Source organism: Budorcas taxicolor, chromosome 4, assembly GCF_023091745.1.
Source record: "Budorcas taxicolor isolate Tak-1 chromosome 4, Takin1.1, whole genome shotgun sequence".
Taxonomy (NCBI): domain Eukaryota; kingdom Metazoa; phylum Chordata; class Mammalia; order Artiodactyla; family Bovidae; genus Budorcas; species Budorcas taxicolor.
This window is the reverse complement of record NC_068913.1, coordinates 62,693,880-62,718,904: the sequence shown is the minus strand read 5'-3', so window position 1 is coordinate 62,718,904 and position 25,025 is coordinate 62,693,880. Positions and strand designations below refer to the sequence as shown.

General features: G+C 38.1%; 1 protein-coding gene across 1 annotated transcript in view; it reads left to right on the top strand.

Annotated features, from left to right (window-relative positions):
• Positions 1-8,436, top strand: part of ANLN (anillin, actin binding protein) — a 53,859-nt gene extending 45,423 nt beyond the window's left edge. Inside the window, exons 23-25 of the mRNA XM_052638888.1 lie at positions 1,285-1,392; positions 5,541-5,713; positions 8,313-8,436. Coding sequence (XP_052494848.1) covers positions 1,285-1,392; positions 5,541-5,713; positions 8,313-8,436 — 405 coding nt within the window. The remainder of the gene's footprint in view (positions 1-1,284; positions 1,393-5,540; positions 5,714-8,312) is intronic.
• The last annotated feature ends 16,589 nt before the right edge of the window (positions 8,437-25,025 follow it).

Below are 25,025 nucleotides of genomic sequence, written 5' to 3'. Positions count from 1 at the left end.
GTCATGAGAGTGAGAGCAGATAAGATCCAAGCCACGGTTCATGATCTTGTACAGAATTACACTTTTTCCATTATCCGAGGAGAAAAGTATGTGTGTAGAATATACAGAAGATTGTGGATGTGGTACAAGAAGTAGAGAAAGTGTAATAGCTTTGGTTTTCTTTGTGAAGCAGGAGTTTGAACTCTGTGACGGATATCACAGACCAATTGGTAGTGCTGACATAGGGCGCGGAAAGAAGAGCTAGGCTGGACAGGAAGTCCGAGCTGCCAGGATGACTGTAAATCAGACTTCGTTGGTTTTACACATGTAAATCCAGCAGATGGCACTAGATATTCTTGGAAGAGTGTTTTTGTAAATATCAGACTGGAACATAGTGTACGCTTACTGACCTTTTTCTTTAATGTAAATATAATATTTCCACATCTTGCTTTAGATACCTTTAGCACCTGATAGACTCTTATGCCAACTGGTTCATTGGCCTATAAGGTCTGGCCTGTTTAACTTTTGAGCTGGACTCTTAAGTAGTTTAGAGTTCTATCTTTTCAGGTTAACTCTGTCTTGAATCCCAGAGCCCATTCTTATTGCATCCACACTTATAGAAATGTGGTAAAAAAAAAATTGCTCAGGACTAAATTGTGCCCTTTAATTACTTCTAACCTCTATTTAAAACTAGAGGTAGTAATTGAAATTAAAGTTACTTGGTGCAGTTTTCTTTCCTGATGTGCCAGGGGCAGCTGAATCGAAGGAGACTACACCTGTGAAACTCTAAGTGATTCTAAAATGGTGCTAGTCTAGCTCTGCCAGTACTGATGAGCAGCAAGAAAAGTACATTCTGCATTAGCCAGAAGGTTCCAGTTCTTCTTTGTGATTGTATATTGTCATTTAATTTCCTTGGCCTTCAGTTACCCTAGCTATAAAAATGAAAAATCTGTCCTCTTGTTTTTCTCTGATTATAGTAGGGAGTAATGATAACTTGGTATTATTTTTATCTATCAAAATTTTCCTTTTCCATTACCTTTATAATGTAAAAAGTGAATGTAAACACAAAAGGGAGCTGGTGAGTCATTTGTACTAACTTTGCTCTTGAGATTGAAATAACAAGATTTCTGGTCTTGATACAGAGTAGAATTAAAAAAAAAAAACTTAAGTACTTTTTAAAAAAAGAAAAAAAATCATGCAAGTCAATTTTGAAGTATGACATGTCAACATATTGAAGTTTAATGTGTAGAAAACATTTAATTGATCTTCAGGTTTCTAAAGTCAGTATTTCATTGACTTTTTCAGACCATATTTGAAGATGTTAGTGGTTTTGGTGCCTGGCATCGAAGATGGTGTGTTCTTTCTGGAAACTGTATCTCTTATTGGACTTATCCAGATGATGAGAAACGAAAGGTAATATTAATATTGATGGTCAGTGGTGAAAGCCCTGACTAACTTTCAGGTAATATTTTATACAGATGTTCCCTGTGGCCATAAGCCACCCAAATTCCGCACTCAGGTTTATTTACTAAGCCATTAAAATGTAGTGAGAGTGTGTGTGTGTGTGTGTGTGTGTGTGTGTGTATTTGTGTAAGAACTTTATATCTTGTTCATTCCCTGTGATTTGACCATTCTTTAAATACTTTAAGGCATATATTTTTCTTTTCTTTTTTTTCTGGAATGTTTTATAATATTTTTAAATTGATTTTTAGTCAGAAATATGTTAAATTCACTTTTGTATTTTATTAACAATTGATTTACCTAAATTTGGGATAAAACAGAAATGGAAAACCACCATAGGAATATTGTGATTTTAGTTTGTTTCTAAAATTTGATAATAGAATTTTATGTAATACATTGCATCTTATTTTTAAAAAATTTAATGTTATTGTCCAAGTGTGATAGTTTTTTATCCAAAGACTGGAAAATAGAAATAAGCAGAATTATAAAGTAAACTCATCTATAAAAGATAACTATGGTTCACTTTTTGGTTGTATATCCTTCTAAATTTTTTAAATGTATAATATATAATAATAATAATTATATATCCATTTATGAATCTTTTTTCAACAGAAAATATCATGTCTTTTTTAATTTGATTTTTACTTGATAATGAGTGTCCTGATATCTTTCCACATAGGTAAAAATACATCTATGATATTGCATTAGATAACTGTATGTATTACATTATAGCCATGTAGAATTTTATTTTAAAATTTATTGTGAAATATTTGGAACATTCAAAAAAAACCATAATTTCCACCAGCCTCTGTATTATCAGTCCAGTTGAAGCTCCTTATATAATTTTTCTCTCCCTCATAGAGATAACCCCTATCCTAAAATTATTTTGTTCCCATGTATTTCTTTAAATTTTTTTATATGTGATATATATAAGCAGTGTATTATTGCAATTGCATATTTTGAAACATTTTACAAATAGTATCACACTGTATATAGTGTTTTGCACCTTGCATGTTTGAATCAACATGATTTGTGAAATTAGTGTTGGCGGGTGTGTGTAGCATGTATGTAGCTCTAGTTTGCAGAGCTTTACCCATCTTTCTCTTGAAATGCTCCATTATAAGAATGCATCGCAATCAATTTATACACTTCTCTTATTTATTGTCACTTGATTATTTCAAACTGTCTTTGTTATAAACAGCTCTGCTATGACTTAACTGTATGGATCAGTGCTCTTTCTTTCTTTAAACTGGCGTATAATTGCTTTGCAGTGTTGTGTTAGTCTCTGCTGTACAATAAAGAGCACCAGCTACCTGTATACTTATCACCCCTCCCTCTTGGACCTCCCTTCCACCCCTAACCCCCATCCCACCCATCTGGGTCATCACAGAGCACCAAGCTGGATCAGAGCTCTTTCTCGAGTTTGTATCTAGCAGCAGAACCTCTGGTTTGTAGGGTTTTGCACGTCTTCAGCTTAGCTAGATTTTGTCCAGTGAATCTTGAAATTGGTTGTATAACGTTCTGTTCCCACCAGGAGTTCTCAGTGTTCCACATCCCAGCAACATTTGTTGTTTCAGCCTTTTAAACTCTGAATGTGATAGGTGTGAAATGTTATTTTACTGTGTTTTTATTTTAATTTTCCTTGACTGAGCATTGAGCAAGCATCTTTTCTTATGTGTTTTGGCCACTTGTTTTTCTAGTCTTTTGCTTGGCATATGCTTTAATTTACCCTTATAGTATCTTTTCTTAAGCAGAATTTTTAATGCTAAGATATATCTGTCAGTTTATTATTGTATGGTTTGCTTTTTTGTCTTAGTTAAGAAAACCATCTCTACTCTATAGTCATAAAGAATACACTTCCTTATGACTTCTAAAAATTATAAAGATTTATGTGTAACATTTAATTTACCTGGAATTGATCCCTCCCACCCCCCCAACCTGGAAACCCCATTGTGCCAGCATCGTGGGATGATCCATTCTTTCCCCACTCATCCATGCTGTTTCTGGCATGTATCGAGGTATAGGTTTATATGTGGGTCTATATTTAGGCTTTCTATTCTGTTTTCTTTGGTCTGTATCTCTCATTCTCAATTACCATAGCTTTAAAATAAATCTTTATGCCTGGTAAGGTAACTCTCCTAAGTTGTGTTTTTATTCAATAGTGTATTTATTCTTTTACTTACACACACACACACACACACACACACACACACACACACAAATAGATGTACCTATATATTTAACTTTTTATCATTGAAATATACCCCAAAAAAGAGAAATTAGTAAGAGAGAAATTCCTTATTAAGTTCCTTGTTTCATTTATCCTCCACAGCACACATTTGTTCTCATTGGTTTGCTAAGGTATTTTAAAGCAAATATCACATTTCATATTATATCATATAATCTGTGAGTCAAGGTTGCCAGTTCCTAGCATTGGTAAATTTGCTAGGAACCCAAGGAAGCCAGGTTTCAGGCTAGCCTACCATTTTGCACTGTCTTCCTCATTAATTTTGGCCTATGAAGGTTTCTTTTGCTGCCTTGCAGGTTCAGTTATCTAGCATTTGGGGGGTTATGGAAGGACTCTCAGACTACTTAGTTTCCCATACTTGCTGAAAACTTAATGTTATTATTTGTTTTAAATAGTCCCCTCTTACTGTCATTTTATTTGTTTCCATCTTTTCTGCATTATGAAAAAACAGCAATTACACCTATATAAGAGCTCCCCAGTGGCTCAGTGGTAAAGAATTTGCCTGCCAGTGCAGGAGACAGGAAGATAGATCCCTTGGAGAAGGAAATGGCAACTCCAGTATTCTTGCCTAGGAAATCCCATGGACAGAGGAGCCTGGCAGGCTATAGTCCATGGCGTCACAAGAGTCAGACATGACTTAGCGACTAAACAACAGCAGTACCTGTATAAACATCTTTGTGTACCTATATATTTACTTAGGATAAATTTCTTTTAGGTGAAGTTGTATGTTCATTTAGAATGTTTTTTGATCACTGTTATTAAATTGTCTACCAGTAATGGACCATTTTATGCTTTCGCTAGCAATGTATAAGAATTTGTTACCCCCAACCAATCAGCTTTGGTTGTTGCTATTCTTTTCAGACTTGGTCAATCTAATGTTTTAAAATGGTATATTTCATTCTAATTTCTTTTTAAAATTACTAATACATTTGACACTTTTATTGGCAGTTTCTAAATTGTTTGGACCCAGGACTTCCCTGGTTAAGAATCTGCCTGCCAATGTAGGGGACATGGGCTCAATCCCTGGTCCGGGATGACTGCATATGCTGGAGGCAACTAAGCCCATGTGCCTCAGTTACTGAGCCCACACGTTGCAACTACTGAAGCCCCTGCACCTAGAGCTTGTGCTCTACAGCTAGAGAAACCACTGCAATGAGAAGCTCATGCACCGCAATGAGAGAGTAGCCCCTGCTTGCTACAACTAGAGAAAGCCCGTGCATAGGAACCAAAACCCAGTACAGCCAAAAATAAATTTAAATAAATAAATAAATATATTGTTTGGGCCCATACTTGTCCCTTTTCCCATTTTTCAGCAGCATTTAGTCTCGCAATGTTTTTTTTTTGGACTCTCATACTGTAGGAATGACATGGCTTCTAAAAATCCAAGGCAGCAGTTTGGCCTGATCTTTTAGAGATACATAAAAAATATTTATAGATGAAATACTATGTCTAGGTTTCTATTTGTAGGAAGGGAAGAAGTAAGAGGGTTCAAGACAAAAAGGGTTGAATGTTTGTTTCTATTTGTTAGAACTGATTAATGGGTACATGGAAGCTTATTATGCTGTTCTTTTTATTTTGTATCTATTTTAAGTTTTCCATAACAAATGGTTTGTTTTTTAAGCTGGCTAAGATGACCATTTGACATTGTTGGTTTCTATTTTTCTATCCAGCAAGAAATAATCATAAATATTAAATACGTTTCTCTAAATACAGTGTAATTAAGTTTTAACTTTTAAATTAGTGGTTTTCTCATTTTAAGTTGGTATCAAGTTGAATACTGCTCAGTGCTTACTGACTTAAATGGCCTTATTTATTTTCTACTAATCATATTTTTTAAAAATTTGTTTTAAAGAATCCCATAGGAAGATTAAATTTGGCCAATTGTACCAGTCGGCAGATAGAACCAGTCAACAGAGAATTTTGTGCAAGACGCAACACTTTAGAATTAATTACTGTTCGACCGCAAAGAGAAGATGACCGAGAGACTCTGGTCAGCCAATGCAGGGACACACTCTGTGTAACCAAGTATGTATTGGGCTATAAATGTTTCTATCAACTAAGTAATTGATTGCCCACTATGTCCTTACCACTGTGAGAAATATCAGAGATGGTCTTTGTTTTTGAAGAGCGTACGATTTAAGAATGAGAAGACAAAACACATACACATCAGTAAGAGAGGAATATAATAAAAATTAATATAGCTAAGAAAAACACAGCATTCAACTTATGTCTTAGTTTATCATGTTTTCCAGCATACTTACAGTTTAGCCATTTTCGGGGTGGTTAGCTAAATATTCTTTGTGTTAAGTTTGAAGATTTCATGTGTAATTGATAAGTCAAGTATTATTTAAAGAGATTTGACACATCCCTGCTTGTCCCTTACCAAAGTACCTTCCCAAAGTGCTTCACTCTACTCTGAAAGTTTCTGGTTGGTGATGGATAGAATAAACTACTGGGAGTGGCAGTTATTGTTAACCCTAAAGTTAAGTATAAGATGCAAGAACTTATTGCTAAGAGCCTAAGATTCTTTTGCTTGAATGCCCAAGAGAAGCTTGCAGACCAACTTCAATGTAAAAAATTGTGATTAGGGACAAAAGTTAGAATTTGACAAAATCTCTGTTAATCAGATTGTAGCTGAATAATGCAGACAGGGAGATGGGTAGAACTGGCTCCGTGAGTTTCTGTTGTGGAAATGTCAGATAGCTTAGCCAGGAGACACTCTATTAAAATAGAACAAAGTTGCCCCAATACCACCATTTTGTTTTAAAACAGAGAGAAAGGGGACCCGTTCTATGGGGATTCTTGATGTCTAGATTGCTTTTAGGTTAATTTAGTTCATTCAGTTCATCCACTCCTTTCCTCTGGGGGTCTTCTTTGCAGCAGTGACCTCAGATAGGAGAGGCAAATTGGATTTATAGTCACTTTCTTTAATAGCTACCCTGTCTGTGGCCATAGTCAGTGAGGAAACCAAATAAAATTCAGTCCCCAAGTACTTCCTGACCACCATGGCCCTTTTAAACATTACTCACATTTTTCATAAAATCTTCTTTTACTTGTTACATAAACCTTCCCAGATTTCTCCTTCGACCTTCTCCTGTGGTGGAAATAGTTATATCACATATTGCTCTAATTATGCTGTATTTCACTTGCATGTAATTTTTCTCATTATAACATTATCATAATTTGAGTAGACCAAGCATTTGAGAGAGGCCCATTCTCAATTCAGTCTTGACTGACTGAGTCTTTTAGCTTTGCTTGGTGGCTTCTTAAAAACTTATTTCACTTTTTTGATCATACCTTTTGCAGAGTATATACATTTACAGTTATACGTTCTCCTTTGCCTTATTTATCTGTTTCTCCCCAGGGGCCTTTCTGACCTATGCCTTTTATCTAAATTTAATGTACCACATTTTTATTTCTACAAACCAACCTTGCTATATTTCCCTCCTTCAATGCACAGTATTTATCATCTGATCAGTAGTGCCTACTTTGAAATATAGATTAAACATTTGAATTAGAAATGCTTCATCACATGGGGAAGCAGTACTGTGCAATTGAACACTGAGAGGTCAACAGCCCTAGGTTTAAATCCCAACTCAGTGACTGACTGATGTAGGTTTAAATCCCGACTCAGTGACTTACCAAATGTGACTATGGCAAGGTATTAAACTTTGCTGGCTCTCTGAAATCTCCTGTGTCATAAGAGAAGAATAAACTCCACAAGAGTGACGGTAAAGGTTAATGAGTAGATCTGCTTAGCATGTTGTCATACACACAGAATGAGCTCAACAAATGGTCGCTGTCTTTATTGTAAATGTGTTCCCTCCATTTACTAATAGATGATCAACTCATGGCTTATGCTTATACCATTACTAGTACCAATGTGGAGAAATTATAAAGATGTAGAAGTATAATACAACAACCTTCTAACACCTGGCTGTAGTCTAGAAGAATGGTCTGGCTTGTGACTTAGGAAATTTCCCTTTCCCCCACCTTCGCCTGCCCCATCAGCTGTTCAACTTTTAACTGAATATGGATGTAAAGAAGAGATTCCTGGTGTGAACAGAGAGATTAGGATAGACAAAATCTTAGGATCTTTAGATCACTTATTGTAAATACTATGCTCTACTAACACAGTAGGGGAAAAAAAAGGAGACAGTATAAAATAGTATTATCTGTAAGGCCAGGTGAAAGTCCATGAGTCTATGGAGCTCCTGGGGAGCCTGAGTCAGGGATCTAGAGGGTTGGTCCCCATATTCAAGTCTGTAGTGTGCTTGTTCTTCTAAGAGGTGACCCACCCACCCTCAGTGACTGTCTTGGCACCAGCAAATTGTCCAATCATATCACCTGTGCAAGATTAGTTACTGTCTTTGATGCGAAGTTCCATCATTTTCTAAATGTGATTGGTGTGAGTTATGGCTCAGCTAACCAATCTGCAAGATGATTTTCTTTTATTGTAATTGGAAAAGCACTTTACTGTGGATTCCTGATTTGGCATCCATTAAAACAGGGCAAAGAGTTACTCCTTTTACTGTTCAGGCTCCCCTCACTTCACCCCACAGTAAGAGTACTTGGAGGTATGGAATAGGGGAAAGGATCCTGATCTTTTTGTTTGTTCCTGTAGGAACTGGCTATCTGCAGATACCAAGGAAGAACGGGATCTCTGGATGCAAAAACTCAATCAAGTTCTCGTTGATATTCGCCTCTGGCAACCTGATGCTTGCTATAAACCTATTGGAAAGCCTTAAACTGTGGGACATTTCCATGTCATATAGAGGTTTTCTGACCTATGTCATAAGTGTATCTTAAGAGCATCAGATTTGCTGGTTGCTTTTTAGGCTTTAAATACAAAAGGGTATGTGCCAATATTCATTCACTACATATTATGCAGTATTTATATCTTTTGTATGTAAAACTTCACCGGATTTCACTTGTGTTATTCATAAATGATTAGTAGAAAAAAATTTATTATAGTCAATTTTGCTAAATTTTAATTTAAAAGCCTCATTTTCCTAGATAACTAATTATTCAATTATTCATGATAAAACATTTGTTTTAAAGTAAGGAATTTTAAATTGTCTCCCTAGAGCTGTGGGTCTCAAAGTAGAAAGATCTTCCATAATTGGAGACAGAAACCTCCGACTTGACCATTCTTTCTGTAGCCTGAGTACTTTTTTTCTGGAGATTGCGGTCATTTACTGATCATGATATATCTTGTTTCTAGAGCACTGAAAAAAATTCTAAGGGACTTTGCAGAAACATTTTTAGTAATGGAGGTAAGAACCTTTTAAAAATAGCAAATGCATATTAGTTTGAAGCTATGGCTGCCGTCAAATAAGACATGTGGACATGGGGGATATTGTGTGAGATTTGGGGGTTAAATGTTTTATTTAGAAGACTTAATCACATGGTTTATGTTTACTGAGTTACTATAGATGCTGTGTGATGCACATTTCCATGGAATACAGGCTTTTAAAAATAACTATTTTTGCTATATAGCTTACAGGCTCCTCAAATATACCTGGCAAATTACTTCTTTCTGCTCCTGTAATAAGAATAACTGTAAATTTGAAGACCCCTTATGTAAGAAAAGTAAACCTCACCAAGCTGCTATGGACTAATACTTTGCTTGCCGAAATTCTTGTCTTTTTTTTTCATATCCGTATATGACGGTGTCTAGAAACCCATTATGAGAATCACTTGAAAAACTGTTAAGTCATGTGTTACCTTTAAAAGCCTAATGCCTTTTTTTTTTCAATTATTAAAGATTATAAATGTAAACTACAGGCTCAACTTTAAGTACACTTTCAATTTCTTCTTTGAATTGTTGGTTATTGATGGCCTCATTTATAAACACTAAATTCTGTCACTTCCTGTCATTTTATTTTGTATTCATTCAAATGTGTTTTTTCTTGTGTATATTATAAAACTATATTTTATGATCTCCTACCTAAATAAATACTTGCAAATGACTTAAGGAATTAGCTGTTTAAGAAGTACTATTGACTTGTGCTGTACAACTACTCTGCATTCTAGGCTGTAGGCTCCCTCAAGGAATTGTACTGACTTCGTGAGGATATTTCACCATCTTTTTACCTCTAGCCCAGTGCTTAGCCCATTGTGTGTTCTTAGAGTCCCTGTTGAGTGAGGAGGTGACTGAAGGATCCATTTCTGAGTCAGTTTTCATAGAATATGGTACTTGGATGCACATCTGAGGAGATGGAGGATGAAAATATTTACAACATATTTGATAATCCAAGAAGTAATATACAAAATATATAAAAAGCTTCTTTGATTGGCTATCATCATTTGAACATTTACTATGTATCAGGAGATATTCTTGGTGTTTCACATACATTATCTCGTATAATCTTCATGTGACTGTATGAAATAGGCATTGAATGAGGAAACTAGAACTTAGGTAAGGCAACATGCTTGATAGCAAGTGGCAAGCCAGGATTTGAACCCAGAATCCACATACTTTATTATTACACTGTGATGTTTCTCGAGTTAATAAGAAAAAATTTATCCTAAAAAGGAGTCAAATATCACTAGTAGAAAATGCACACACATACACACACACAAATCCAAAGAACCAACAAAATATAAAAATGATACTAATAAGCAAAAACACAAATTTAAATGGCAGTGGGTTATTGGCCCTCAGATTGTTGGAATAGTCAGTGTTGCTAAGAAACCTGTACTCTTGGTGAGAATGGAAACTGCTACAACCTTCTTGGATGACAGCTTGGCATCCTCCAGTAATCTCTATGCTAACACACAGGATCAGTATGTCAGATCATACTTCATGCATCAGAGATCTTATCCACATAGAGCTTTATTCGTAATTTCAAGAACACAAGTGATCAAGGCACTGGCTAAGCAAGAAATCTGAAAAATCCTGCATACCTCCTGGACCTTTCATTCCTGCTTTGAACAAGTAATAGATAAGATCGCTCATGAGATTTGTGAGACATGAAGCACAGCAGGGAGCCTAGAGGCAAGGCAACATGTCCATTTTGTGCCCTATATAGTTATATAGCTGGTGTGACTCTCAGAAGTCTTGCCTCATGAATCCATAAATTCTGTTTACCATAAGCAATTCTTAACCAGCCACATCCTACTAAGAGCATTCCATAGATAAGAGATCTAGCAAATATCTTTAGTCTTACCAGTCAGGAGGTCATTTTCAGCCCATTTGCAAGAAATTTATGTGTCACCTGCCTTCTTTCTTTCCCAGAACCCCAGATACTTTAACTCCTTCCTCCCCACTCTCTTCAGGTGAACTTTCAGGTGAGCAGACACATAAAAGGATGATCCTTACTATACTGTTTTTAAAGAGGAAAAATAGAGATAAAAAGGGAAGAAAATTGGAAATAGCAGGAAATCATGGCACACCCTTTCTACAAGAAGAAAAGGAAACCATGTATATGTATATTGATATAACTTTTCAGAACATCTTATGGGGAAAAAGGGTATGCCCTGCAACATGAAACTGTATATGTAACATACAAATACACAAATACCCAGATGAAAGTGGGGAAGGAACCGCACCAAATTTTATATGGAAAAGTGCAATGGAAAGAGGTTGGGAGTAGTTAGTGCAGGATGGAGAAATGCTTTGACTTTCGACTCTATTTCTAGAATATTTGATTTATTTACAATGAAAATATTTTCATTTTGTTCATGTTCATGCACTTGTAAACACTTTAAAATTTAAACTCAGAATGAAACTTTGAGTGGAAGACTGAGTAAAAACCACAGGGTATTGGATTGAGAAGGGAAAGGCACAATGAGACAGTAGTTTGGTGGGGAAATGTTGAGGAAAGATATTTGTTACTACACTGATGGGGAAGAGTCAAAGGTGAGGGAAGACCTGAGGGTAGTGGTAAAAAGGAATTTAAGAGATGGAGGAGGATGAATTTGTGAAGCAGGATGAAGGGTGACAGAACCTAGATGATAAGCGGAGTTTAGTCCCCATCCCAGCAGTCAGCATGTTCATGGGAACTTTGTGACTAAGTAATGAAGAATTGGAGCACCCAAACTACACAGTCATGTAGGACTGGACATGACTTTGAAGTGATCTGTAGGTTTTACTCCTCTTTCATGAAATATGCTGGCTACTGGGAGCCACGTGAAGGCTGAGGCAACTGCAATGTGGAAAATTCCACAACTGTTTCAACATGAAGCTGGAGCATGACTAACTATGGCAGAGTCTCTAAACCCTAACAGTTTATATCATAAAAAGAGTCTGAACCCTAAAAGCATGTATGCCCCTCTCCCATTTTCAAGGACCACCAGCAGGCCCTGCCACTACTTCTAACTCCTTCATTTTCTCTTTTTTTTACATAGGCTTTACAAAGATGTTTGTTTCATGGAATTTAAGCTGCTCATTTTGTCAGATGAAAAATTAGAGGTGAACAATAGCTTACATTTCTAAAACAGATAATCAGTTCTATTCCCCTAGTTCCATAAAAACAATGTAAATACGAGTGATTTATACATCTTGCTGGGGAATTCACATAATGCTGGGGAATTCACATAATGCTGGGGAATTCCCTGATCCTTAGGCTTCCTCTCCTTCCAGTTACTCTGATCTGTTTTGATCACTGGCCACAGGAGTGGAGTGGCGTTGGGAGTCTGTGGTTATTTGATATGGTCATTTGTTTTATTGCTTGCCCTTTCAGTTCACTCTCATTTCTCCAAACATAGAATCAAAGTTTGAGATTTAAGCCCTTAAACCTGTAGGAATCCCTGTCGGCTTTTTGCATAGGCATTACTCAGGTTCTGAATGGTAGTGAGTCTGGTGTGGAAGGTGCCCAAAGCCAACTAACTACTCCCATAGAGACAGCAACCCAGAAGTGCTGGTCCTGCCCTCACGAGGAATCACCTGGCGTTGCTGTCGCCGTCTCGGCTGTGTCCACGGGTCCATGGAATTAGATCCCAGAAAGGCAGTTCCAACTTTAAATTGCTAAAACCTTTTGGCAATGGGCTAATTGCTTTAAAAATGGGGAGAAAATAGTAGATCCACTTTAAAGATCTTGCAAGTGGAGAATCTGCAAAGATTCCAATAAAAGTTAACTGAAAAAACTGATTGACATGGGTTACTAAGGACTAACTAGGAAAATGTCAGTAATCAGATCTCAGTAAAACCAGGACGATCAGTTTATAGTTCCCTTAGTTTTCAGATTGTCACAAGTGTCGTTAATCAAACCAAAAAACTAAAATAAAAAATAAATGTGGGAGCCATAGGGATAAATGCAACCTCATCTGTGGCGAGGGAGCAGATTGGTTACACTGGGGTTCCCAGGTGTGGAGCAAGTGCCCTGTGGGAGACTGGCCTGAGGAGGGCAGCAGTCAGTGATGCTGAAGCCAACAGGAAGACATTCCTTCTCCATTGCCTGCTCCTGACTGTTCCAAGAGGGAGTCTCAGTTTGGGTCTGTGTGCTTGGATTACTATTCTTAACTAATGTCCCTAACAGAGAATCGGAGGACTCAGGTCACACACCCTTTATCTGGTAAACTGGCTCAGTCCCTCCCTGGGTTGTATTATTATTGTCTTATATATTGTATTAATACAATATAATACAATACAATATATTTTATTATTTATTTCACAGTTGCCTGTCATTTACAGCAACTGCTAGTAGCTTTGCTTTTTTAGAGCTAACTCCTGTTTTGTTAAAAGCAGAGATAGGAGAGCCACCTGAGTTGCAGAATGGCTGCAGAAAGGATTTGTTATTTTGCCTTGAGAGTCCAGGAAAATGGCTGTTTGAATTGTCCCTTTTATTTTAGTTTTGGGAGGTTTTTACACACCAGGAAAATGACATAGACTCTACTGATAACAGTAAGTGTGTCTTGTTAAAGCTGTTCAAGCGTTGAAGTCTCAGCTCCCTAGCAGGCCCTTGCATGGGTGGTGGTGGGACCATGCTTTTTTCTGTAGTGTTTGGCTGGGATAGGGTAATTGTTGTCTAAAAGTTTTCTCTCGCCAGACTGTCTTTTCTGGTCCTTCAGCTAGAGAGAGAACTGGTTTTTCTTGGGCTTTTCTTGCTGCCATTGGCCCCTCTGGGTTGCCAGCTTCTCCAGCACCCAGTTCAGAATATACAAAAGTCCAGAGAACTCACCATCATGTTGTTCTTTGGGTCTCGAGTTCTCCAGAAGGGCTTCCCTTTTCTTTTCACCTCTCAGAGCCTCCTGGTGTTTGTTTTACATACAATGCCCAGGGCTTTGACTGTACTTACAGGGTGGAATAGGAAGAAATGTATCTATTCCATCTTGGTTCCACTGAGAGTTTTAGCAGTCTGTAATTTCCAGAGTTCTCAGGCACTTCAAGTGGGCTTTAATTATGTTAATTTAAACAATCCTTTCTATTATGGAATAACTTTTTTCTTTGATTAATTCTATTAAGAAGTGTCCCAAAAAACTGATGAAGTTTTTAAATCACAGGCAATTTTGATAGATTCAAGTGAGTTTCAATATCTTTTCATGTGTTTGTTAGTCCTGTGCATTGCTTCATTTGTGAATTCCGTATTTACACTGTTTGCCCACATTTCAGTTATCCTTATTATTTGATTTGTAAATTTATATGTTAGGGAGGTTAATGTTTGTTTATATGTAGCTGCAGGAGAAGGTAATGGCACCCCACTCCAGTACTCCTGCCTGGAAAATCCCATGGACGGAGGCGCCTGGTAGGCTGTAGTCCGTGGGGTTGCTGAGGGTCGGACACGACTGAGCAACTTCACTTTGACTTTTCACTTTCATGCGTTGGAGAAGGAAATGGCAACCCACTCCAGTTTTCTTGCGGGGAGAATCCCAGGGACGGGGGAGCCTGGTGGGCTGCCGTCCGCGGGGTTGCACAGAGTCGGACACGACTGCAGCGACTCAGCAGCAGCATATGCAGCTGCATCGACACTCGGTTCCTTTACTAGCTGAGCATTCTTCAGCTACAAATTGAATATTTTAGTACCTACAACATAATCTATTGGGAGCATTAAATAAGACAATAGATACTAAGGCCTCAGACCAGTAAAAAGGCAAAGGAAATTCCTAATAAGTGGCAGTGATTGTTTATTGTGGAATTAGCTGCCCAAGAAGGTCTAGACAGAGGCAGATGTAAATCTGGTTAGGCTAGCTGCCTTCCCAACACCAAGATTTCTGTTCTTGTCAGAACAGAAGTTAGAAGTTGCTGGGAATTTAAAGATGTCTAGAAATTCTCTTGGCAACAAATAACATTTTACAGCATTTATTGAAGTTTTGTCATAGAGAAAATAATGGTAATGATACAGTTTTAGAATCGCCTCCACTCAATATAACATCTCTTTCTTGTTTTTTTTTTTTTAAGACTTCCTTGAGAAGTTAAAACAACTTTTACTTTTATAAAAGTGGAAAATGGACTGAATCTGCTTTCTTCCACAAGTTAGATTTTCATGTGAGTGAAGTCATTTAAAAAATATGTACTTCATTACTCAGCCGTTAAAAAGAATTCATTTGAATCAGTTCTGATGAGATGGATCAAACTGGAGCCCATTATACAGAGTGAAGTAAGCCAGAAAGAAAAACACCAATACAGTATACTAACACATATATATGGAATTTAGAAAGATGGCAATGACGACCCTGTATGCAAGACAGCAAAAAAGACACAGATGTGTATAACGGACTTTTGTACTCAGAGGGAGTGGGAGAGGGTGGGATGATTTGGGAGAATGGCATTGTAACATGTATACTATCATGTAAGAATCGAATCGCCAGTCTATGTCCGACGCAGGATAACAGCATGCCTGGGGCTGGTGCACGGTGATGATCCAGAGAGATGTTATGGGGAGGGAGGTGGGAGGGGGGTTCATGTTTGGGAACGCATGTACACCCATAGTGGATCCATGTCAATGTATGGCAAAACCAATACAGTATTGTAAAGTAAAATAAGGTAAAAATAAAAATTAAAAAAAAAAATATGTACTTCACAAGATTCAGAGGTTTAGGTATAGTAAATGAGGTTTAACAAAGCAGGAGACTCCAGACTGGTAAAATGAAAACTTAGATGGCATAGTAATCTTATGGGATTACTTAGATGCTCCATATTACCTGTTATTTTGCTCAGTTCTTGGAAGTGTTATTAGCCCCCTGGGACTGATAGGCAAGTTTCAATTTGCTTGACTCCACCTCCCACAGTGCATTTAAAATAACATTGTAGAGAGAACATCTTCCCATCTCCTAGTTACAAATTGTTGTGGAAATTTGTAATGTAATCTTAAAATAATATGAAGCCCCTAACACTGTAGTGTAAGTCAAAGCTCAGTGTTAAAGCTGATGAGAGTCACCATAGCTTTAATTGTCCCAGTGAAATGAAAACATTTAGAAATGTAGGAAATCTTACATAAGAAATCTTCTGAGAATAAAAACCAAAGGAAAAACAAACTGATCAAATCATTTATCTGCTTTTTGGCTAGTCTGTTGAGAAAGGAATAGAGTAATGGAAGAAAACACCTTGGCACAGAACACCAAGTTAGGAAAGAAAAGAAAGAAACTTAAGTGTAAACTACTTTTCTATAGCCTACTTTTATGCTTGCGTGCTCTGCGCAGTTGCTTTAGTCATGTCCAACTCTTTGTGACCCCATGGACTGTAGCCCACCAGGTTCCTCTCTCCATGGGATTCGCCAGGCAAGAATACTGGAGTGGGTTGCCATCCCCTCCTTTAGCAGATCTTCCCAACCCAGGATCAAACCCGCTGTCTCCTTCATCTCCTGTATTGCATGTAGACTCTTTACCACTGAGCCACTGGGGATTTTTTTCGAACTACTTTTTTACTCTGAGCCTCTGGCTTCCTGGTTTGTGAAGCGGAAACAAAACTCTGAAGGTTTTATGATGTAAAAATCCTTTATGAAGCTTGACCTTGGGGCATGCAGCTTCAGCCCCTTAATGGAAACTTACTGATCCTTAAGTGAGGTGATGATCACACGGAACATGGTGTGTGATACACAGTTGGTGCTCGATATATGTCTACCAAATGAACTGCATTAAACCAATTAAAATCAATTGCTAATTTTTAAAATTTATTTTTAATTGGAGGATAATTTGCTTTACAATATTGTGTTGGTTTCTGCCATATATATGAGTCAGCCATAGGAATACATCTATCCCCTTCCTCTAGAAGCTCCCTCCCACCTGCCACCCCTTTAGATTGTCACACAGCAACAGATTTGAGCTCCCTATGTCATACAGCAAATTCCCACTGGCTGTCTATTTTACATAAGGTGATATTTATGTTTCAAAGCTATTCTCTCAGTTCATCCCACCCTCTCCTCCCCCTACTGTGTCCACAAGTCTGTTCTATGTCAGTGTCTCCATTGCTGCCCTGCAAATCAGTCCATCAGTACCATCTTTCTAGATTCCATATATATGCATTAATATACAATATTTGTTTTTCTCTTTCTGACTTACTTCATTCTGTATAATAGGCTCTAGGTTCATCCACCTCACTAGAACTGACTCAAATGTGTTTCTTTTTATGGCCAAGTAATATTCCATTGTATATATTTACCACAACCTCTTTATCCATTCATATATGGTCTGGCATAAATCACACTTATATAATTCTCCTATAAAATTAGCAGGTAACATTAGGAGATCTTAGGGTGTTCACACAGAATTCTAGCATGCAAAGTTTAAAAAACTGTATTTTAGCAGTAGCCCAGAGTTTCTTTGGGATAGCAAATGTCCTTGTTTTGGAAAATGCCTTGAAAGGTATGACAGAGACTGTAGTGATCCCCTCTTTATGTAGTGATAGAGCTCAAAGAATGGCATGTAGCTGCTCAGAATAAAGACTACATTTCCCAGCTGCCCCTGAAGGTTATAGTGGCCATGAGACTGAGTTCTGGCCAATGTGATGTAAGTGTAACTTTTGTTGCAGCTCTGGGGAATATTCTTCTGGAGACACTTGGCTTGTGTCCTTTGTACTTCAATGTTCCATCCTTCTTCTAGCTGCCAGCATCATACAGCTTGAGAAATAAAGCCAGACCCTAGGGTGCAGAGCCACCTGGGAGCAGAAAGGTGCTCCATCTGTTTGTAACAGTGGTAACTACTGTTATGATCTGAACCTCATGTCTTGTTGAGGCTTGGAATACATTTTCTCTTTTGCCCACAGTCTTCTCTTGAGATTTTCTCTTCAAACCTGCCTTCTGTCATTCCTCCTGCCCACCTGGCAGACAGTTTTCCATGATTCTCTTGCATTTCTGCACAACTTGTACTTCCCTTGCAAATTAGTTCTAGACTGTCTTCCCTCAGATGTTGTATAGTGGAAATCCTTGGAAGAAAAAGTATCTGCCTCTGGAGCAAAGAACAGGTTTGTTTACAATCTTGGAAGATAGAGATAGTGTCTTTCTTGAGCACAAAAGTCAGACATACTGATCATTATAAAAGATGCACTTTTCTTAAGTGCAGGGTTCCTCTCCTGTAATGCAACCAAGAGGATGCGCAGGTGTCATCTGGTCCTCTTTGCATTGTCCTGCAGGAACTGGGGCTTAGGTAACTGGCACAAATGCTGTTACTCTGATTACTGTTATTGCTGTAAGTAATACAGTCCTTTATCCATAATCCAGGGCTGTCTTCTGTCAGCACCCATGAATCTGTGGCTGGCTAACTGGTTAGATTGCAAGTAGAATAAAAATCTCAGACCATTGGTCTGTCTGAGTTTGTCTGATCTGCTTTATGTTTCTAAACCCCAACCTGGGGTAAATACAGAGATGCAGGGAACAAAAAAAAGCAATCCAGGTTGTCAGAAGCAATGCTCATCAAGCACTGAGTGAAGGACAGACATTTTTAATGCGGCCTTTGGAACATGTGCTTCTGGCTCAAGCACTTGTACTAATTGTGTTTCCATTTCTGCCATCTGCCTGTTTCGATGGGCATGATGAGAAAATGCAGTGGGAAATTTACTGTTGTATACTTTGCTGTGATATTTCAAGGATACATACTACAACATTGTGTAGTGTCCTTTTTAGGAAAGCCCACGGGAGAAATTTGTCTCAGGTATTAGGAAAAGCTGCATTTCTGTTGAACAGCTGTGGTATGTTTGTCCTATGGACACTATAAATCTTGTAACTGATTGTGTATCTCAGCACCTTGGAAGAATGGAGCCAAATTTGTGGCTCAGCTTTTAGAATTAATTGAGGTCAGAGAGTATGCATTTGATATACTAAGTTTATTCCAGGTTGTTTTCCTCAATCTTTCCTTCATTTATTTATTTTTATTTTGTTGCAGTATGCCAGGTTTTCAATTTTTATTTTCAAATTTTAAGGGCCTGGAATTTCTACAAAGTTTGTTATAAGACCAGCACATCCTGTTTCCCCCCTTCTCCTCCCTCTGGCTCTTACATCCTATCTCTTCCTCTCCTGTGGGTTAAATCCTGGTTTTGGTGAAGCATCTGCGAAAGATGCTGGAAGGTACATTCATGAGAAGTAACTTGTCTGATGTCATTGGTTTACCATCATACTTCACTGGTAATTAGACTAGTTATAGAATTCTAGGCTAAAAATATATTTTCCTTGGATTTTGAGGACTTTGGTCCATTGCCTTCTAGTTTCCAGCAGTTCAGCTGTGAAGTCCAAAACCATTCTGATTTTAATCCCTTGCTGTGACTTGTTTTTTCTCTCTGGAAGCTTTGTTGGGTTTTCTCTCTATTTCCAGTTTTCTGAAATTTCAGGAAAGTGATGAGCCTTTGTGGACTCTTTTTCCATTCACTGTGCTGAGATTTTGTAATGTGAGAATTCATGTCTTTCAAATGAAGAGCATTTTTCTTTTTTTTTAATTTTTATTTTATATTGGTATATAATTGATTAACAATATTGTGTTAGTTTGAGGTATACAACAAAATGATTCAATTATATATATGTATACATGTATATAATGTATACACGCATACATTATACGTGTAATGTATAAAGGCAATGGCACCCCACTCCAGTACTCTTGCCTGGAAAATCCCATGGATGGAGGAGCCTGGAAGGCTGCAGTCCATGGGGTCACTGAGGGTCAGATACGACTGAGCGACTTCCCTTTCACTTTTCACTTTCATGCGTTGGAGAAGGAAATGGCAACCCACTCCAGTGTTCTTGCCTGGAGAATCCCCGGGACGGGGGAGCCTGGTGGGCTGCCATCTATGGGGTCGCACAGAGTCGGACACGACTGAAGCGACTCAGCAGCAGCAGCAGCATACATGTATCTGTTCTTTTTCAAATTCTTTTCCCATTTAGGTTATTACAGAATATTGAGCAGAGTTCCCTCAATAGACGAATAAGAATACCTTTATTGAAGATGACAACCCAAAGACTTGGATTACTCTTCTAGGCTCTTGTTGCCACCACTGTGGCTGAAGCAAAAGTGAAGCACATTGTAATTGTGTTAAAAGTTAAGATAACATCCATGGCCATATCTTCCAAATCTCAGGTATCCAACACACCGGCATCTACCAACAATATCTAAGTATTATTCGTTACCTCCACTCTTTACTTGTGGAAGTGTCTCCTTCCTGGAAAATGTACACTCAATCTTTGCACACATGTAAAGTTTTGAAAATCACTATCAAAATGATTTGAAATCATTTTGTCAAAGTCAATGTAGGCATAGACCATTAGTGAAAATTCAGATATTTGCTGTAAACAATCTGTTGTTCAGATTCACTCTTCCCCTGGCCTTTAACAGTTAACTTTTAAAATTTTCAAAAATACAGAAAAATTGAAAGAATGTCACAATGAATTTTACTCATAACCCTACCAAGGAGATTCAATAGTTGTTAACATTTTGGTTTATCTCTACTTATATATATTTAAAGCTAAATCTATATCTAGATCTTTTTTTGTTTTTGCTCACCATTTGAGTGAGTTTGCAGACATCAGTTTTTTACTCTACATGTTCTATATTTCCAAACTATGTTTTACGTGGTCATGAGAGGGCCAAAGGCACATTTCATAAGTGTTTTTAGCCCAAGAGTGTGTGGCTTGGAGGCAGGTCTTCAGCCTTGGTGTGGGTCAGGTGAAGAAAGAATACAAAGAAGCAGTGTTACAAAGTCAACTGCAAGGGTATCTGTATTTTGTTGGCCCCAAATAGGGAAATGTTTCCTTTGTTCCTAAAATAATGAAAACTTAAACTAAACCAAATCAGTTCAAAAGCATCTGAGCCTTAATGTTGACTCATATATTTCTGGAAAGATTTTGTTTAGGCAGGTGACAAACTTGTCTTGGTTTGTCCAAAACTTACTTGGTTTTAGCATTAAAATACTAGGAAAGCTTTGTGGTGACCTAAACGGGAAGAAAATCCAAGAAAGAGGGGTATATGTATATGTGCAACTGATTCATTTTGCTCTATGGAAGAAACTAACATAATATTGCAACTATACTCCAATTTAAAAAAAAAATCCTGGGAGAGCCCTCTGTCGCAGACAAAACTGGGTGGCCAGTTACCCTACATAAAATTATTTTCTGAAGTCAGGCAAGTTGGTTCCTCCAGTTCCATTCTTCTTTCTCAAGATTGCTTTGGCTATTCGAGGTTTTTTGTATTTCCATACAAGTCTTGAAATTATTTGTTCTAGTTCTGTGAAAAATACCGCTGGTAGCTTGATAGGGATTGCATTGAATCTGTAGATTGCTTTGGGTAGTATACTCATTTTCACTATATTGATTCTTCCAATCCATGAACATGGTATATTTCTCCATCTATTAGTGTCCTCTTTGATTTCTTTCATCAGTGTTTTATAGTTTTCTATATATAGGTCTTTAGTTTCTTTAGGTAGATATATTCCTAAGTATTTTATTCTTTTTATTGCAATGGTGAATGAAATTGTTTCCTTAATTTCTTTTTCTACTTTCTCATTATTAGTGTATAGGAATGCAAGGGATTTCTGTGTGTTGATTTTATATCCTGCAATTTTACTATATTCATTGATTAGCTCTAGTAATTTTCTGATGGAGTCTTCAGGGTTTTCTAGGTAGAGGATCATGTCATCTGCAAACAGTGAGAGTTTTACTTCTTCTTTTCCAATTTGGATTCCTTTTATTTCTTTTTCTGCTCTGCTTTTTAGCTGTGGCTAAAACTTCCAGAACTATGTTGAATAGTAGCGGTGAAAGTGGGCACCCTTGTCTTGTTCCTGACTTTAGGGGAAATGCTTTCAGTTTTTCACCATTGAGGATAATATTTGCTGTGGGTTTGTCATATATAGCTTTTATTATGTTGAGGTATGTTCCTTCTATTCCTGCTCTCTGGAGAGTTTTTATCATAAATGGATGTTGAATTTTGTCAAAGGCCTTCTCTGCATCTATTGAGATAATCATATGGCTTTTGTCAGGCTCTACTACAAAGCCACAGTCATCAAGACAGTATGGTACTGGCACAAAGACAGAAATATAGATCAATGGAACAAAATAGAAAGCCCAGAGATAAATCCACACACCTATGGACACCTTATCTTTGACAAAGGAGGCAAGAATATACAATGGAGTAAAGACAATCTCTTTAACAAGTGGTGCTGGGAAAACTGGTCAACCACTTGTAAAAGAATGAAACTAGATCACTTTCTAACACCACGCACAAAAATAAACTCAAAATGGATTAAAGATCTAAACGTAAGACCAGAAACTATAAAACTCCTAGAGGAGAACATAGGCAAAACACTCTCCGACATAAATCACAGCAGGATCCTCTATGATCCTCTTCCCAGAATACTGGAAATAAAAGCAAAAATAAACAAATGGGATCTAATTAAAATTAAAAGCTTCTGCACAACAAAGGAAAATATAAGCAAGGTGAAAAGACAGCCTTCTGAATGGGAGAAAATAATAGCAAATGAAGCAACTGACAAACAACTAATCTCAAAAATATACAAGCAACTTATGCAGCTCAATTCCAGAAAAATAAACGACCCAATCAAAAAATGGGCCAAAGAAATAAATAGACATTTCTCCAAAGAAGACAGATGGATGGCTAACAAACATATGAAAAGATGCTCAACATCTTTTCAACATCCATTTATGATAAAAACGTCACTCATTATTAGAGAAATGCAAATCAAGACCACAATGAGGTACCACTTCACACCAGTCAGAATGGCTGCGATCCGAAAGTCTACAAGCAATAAATGCTGGAGAGGGTGTGGAGAAAAGGGAACCCTCTTACACTGTTGGTGGGAATGCAAACTAGTACAGCCACTATGGAGAACAGTGTGGAGATTCCTTAAAAAATTGCAAATAGAACTGCCTTATGACCCAGCAATCCCACTGCTGGGCATACACACCGAGGAAACCAGAATAGAAAGAGACACATGTACCCCAATGTTCATTGCAGCACTATTTATAATAGCCAGGACATGGAAACAACCTAGATGTCCATCAGCAGATGAATGGATAAGAAAGCTGTGGTACATATACACAATGGAGTATTACTCAGCTATTAAAAAGAATACATTTGAATCAGTTCTAATGAGATGGATGAAACTGGAGCCGATTATACAGAGTGAAGTAAGCCAGAAAGAAAAACACCAATACAGTATACTAACACATATATATGGAATTTAGAAATGGTAATGATGACCCTGTATGCAAGACAGCAAAAGAGACACAGATGTGTAGAGCAGACTTTTAGACTCTGTGGGAGAGGGAGAGGGTGGGATGTTTTGGGAGAATGGCATTGAAACATGTATACTATCATGTAAGAAACGAATCACCAGTCTATGTTTGATGCAGGATACAGGATGCTTGGGGCTGGTGGACGGGGATGATCCGGAGGGATGATGTGGGGTGGGAGGTGGGAGGGGGGTTCATGTTTGGGAGCTCATGTACACCCTTGGCGGATTCATGTCAATGTATGCCAAAACCAATATAGTATTGTAAAGTAAAAAAAGTAAAAATAAAAATTAAAAAAAAAGAAAAAGACATTAATATGAAAAATAATAATAATAATTTTCTGACTTCACCTCCCTACTAAAAAGAGTTGGCATTTTCTTGATTTACTTAACAAACCCTTACTGGACAGCCATTGGAGTAGGCCCCAGGCTAGATCTGGCCATGTATTGTTGACTGTGAAATGGTCTTTGCTTTGCCAGGATTTGACACTGTCCATGGGTCGCAGAGTTGGACACGACTGAGCGACTTCACTCACTCACTCACTGTATTGGTGACTCAGTGGTTAAGAATCTGTCAGGGGGAGTGTGTAATTTCTTGGTTCTGTCTTGTCACAACACAAATTTAAGGGACGGACCAGTGTTACAGCTCTGTATCACAGCTCAGTTTTATTTAGAAAGCAAAGGAAAATACATCCTTGAGGCATGACATCAGGCCAACCCAAAGGGTGTAAAGAGAAGAGAAGGCACTGCCCCCCCCCCCAGATTCAACTTTGGCTCCTCTTTTTATTTGCTTTTTCTCCTTCCCCTGAGTCTGCCCTATGTAAATTGGGCTAGCCAGGAGGGCTGTTTGTTTTACCTGACCTGACGCTTTCACTCCCGTCCTGAGACCTTCCTTTGTTCTATTTTCATGGGCTTTTCCCTTCTTTGTCTTTTAGCCACTGCCATTCTGGACTTCTTTTTCCTATTCTGCTGCTGCTACTGCTAAGTCACCTCAGTCATGTCCGACTCTGTTTGACCCCATAGATGGCAGCCCACCAGGCTTCCCCGTCCCTGGGATTCTCCAGGCAAGAACACTGGAGTGGGTTGCCATTTCCTTCTCCAATGCATGAAAGGGAAAAGTGAAAGTCAAGTTGCTCAGTCATGTCCGACTCTGTGTGACCCCATAGACGGCAGCCCACCAGGCTTCCCCGTCCCTGGGATTCTCCAGGCAAGAACACTGGAGTGGGTTGCCATTTCCTTCTCCAAAGCATGAAAGTGAAAAGTGAAAGTCAAGTTGCTCAGTCGTGTCTGACTCTTAGCAACCCCATGGACTGCGCCCTACCAGGCTCTTCCATCCATGGGATTTTCCAGGCAAGAGTCCTGGAGTGGGGTGCCTTTGCCTTCTCCAATGCATGAAAGTGAAAAATGAAAGGGAAACGCTCAGTCGGGTCCGACTCTTCGCGATCCCTTGGACTGCAGCCTACCAGGCTCCTCCGTCCATGGGATTTTCCAGGCAAGAATACTAGAGTGGGGTGTCATTGCCTTTTCCATTTCCTATTCTAACTACCTAACAAATCCACCTGCCAGTGCAGGAGATGCATTTGATGAGCAGTTCGATCCTGGCTGGGGAAGATCCCCTGGAGAAGGAAATGGCAACCCACTCCAGTATTCTTGTCTAGAAAATTCCCTGGACAAAGAAGGCTGGTGGGCTACAGTCCATGGGGTTGCAAAGAGTAGAACACAACTGAG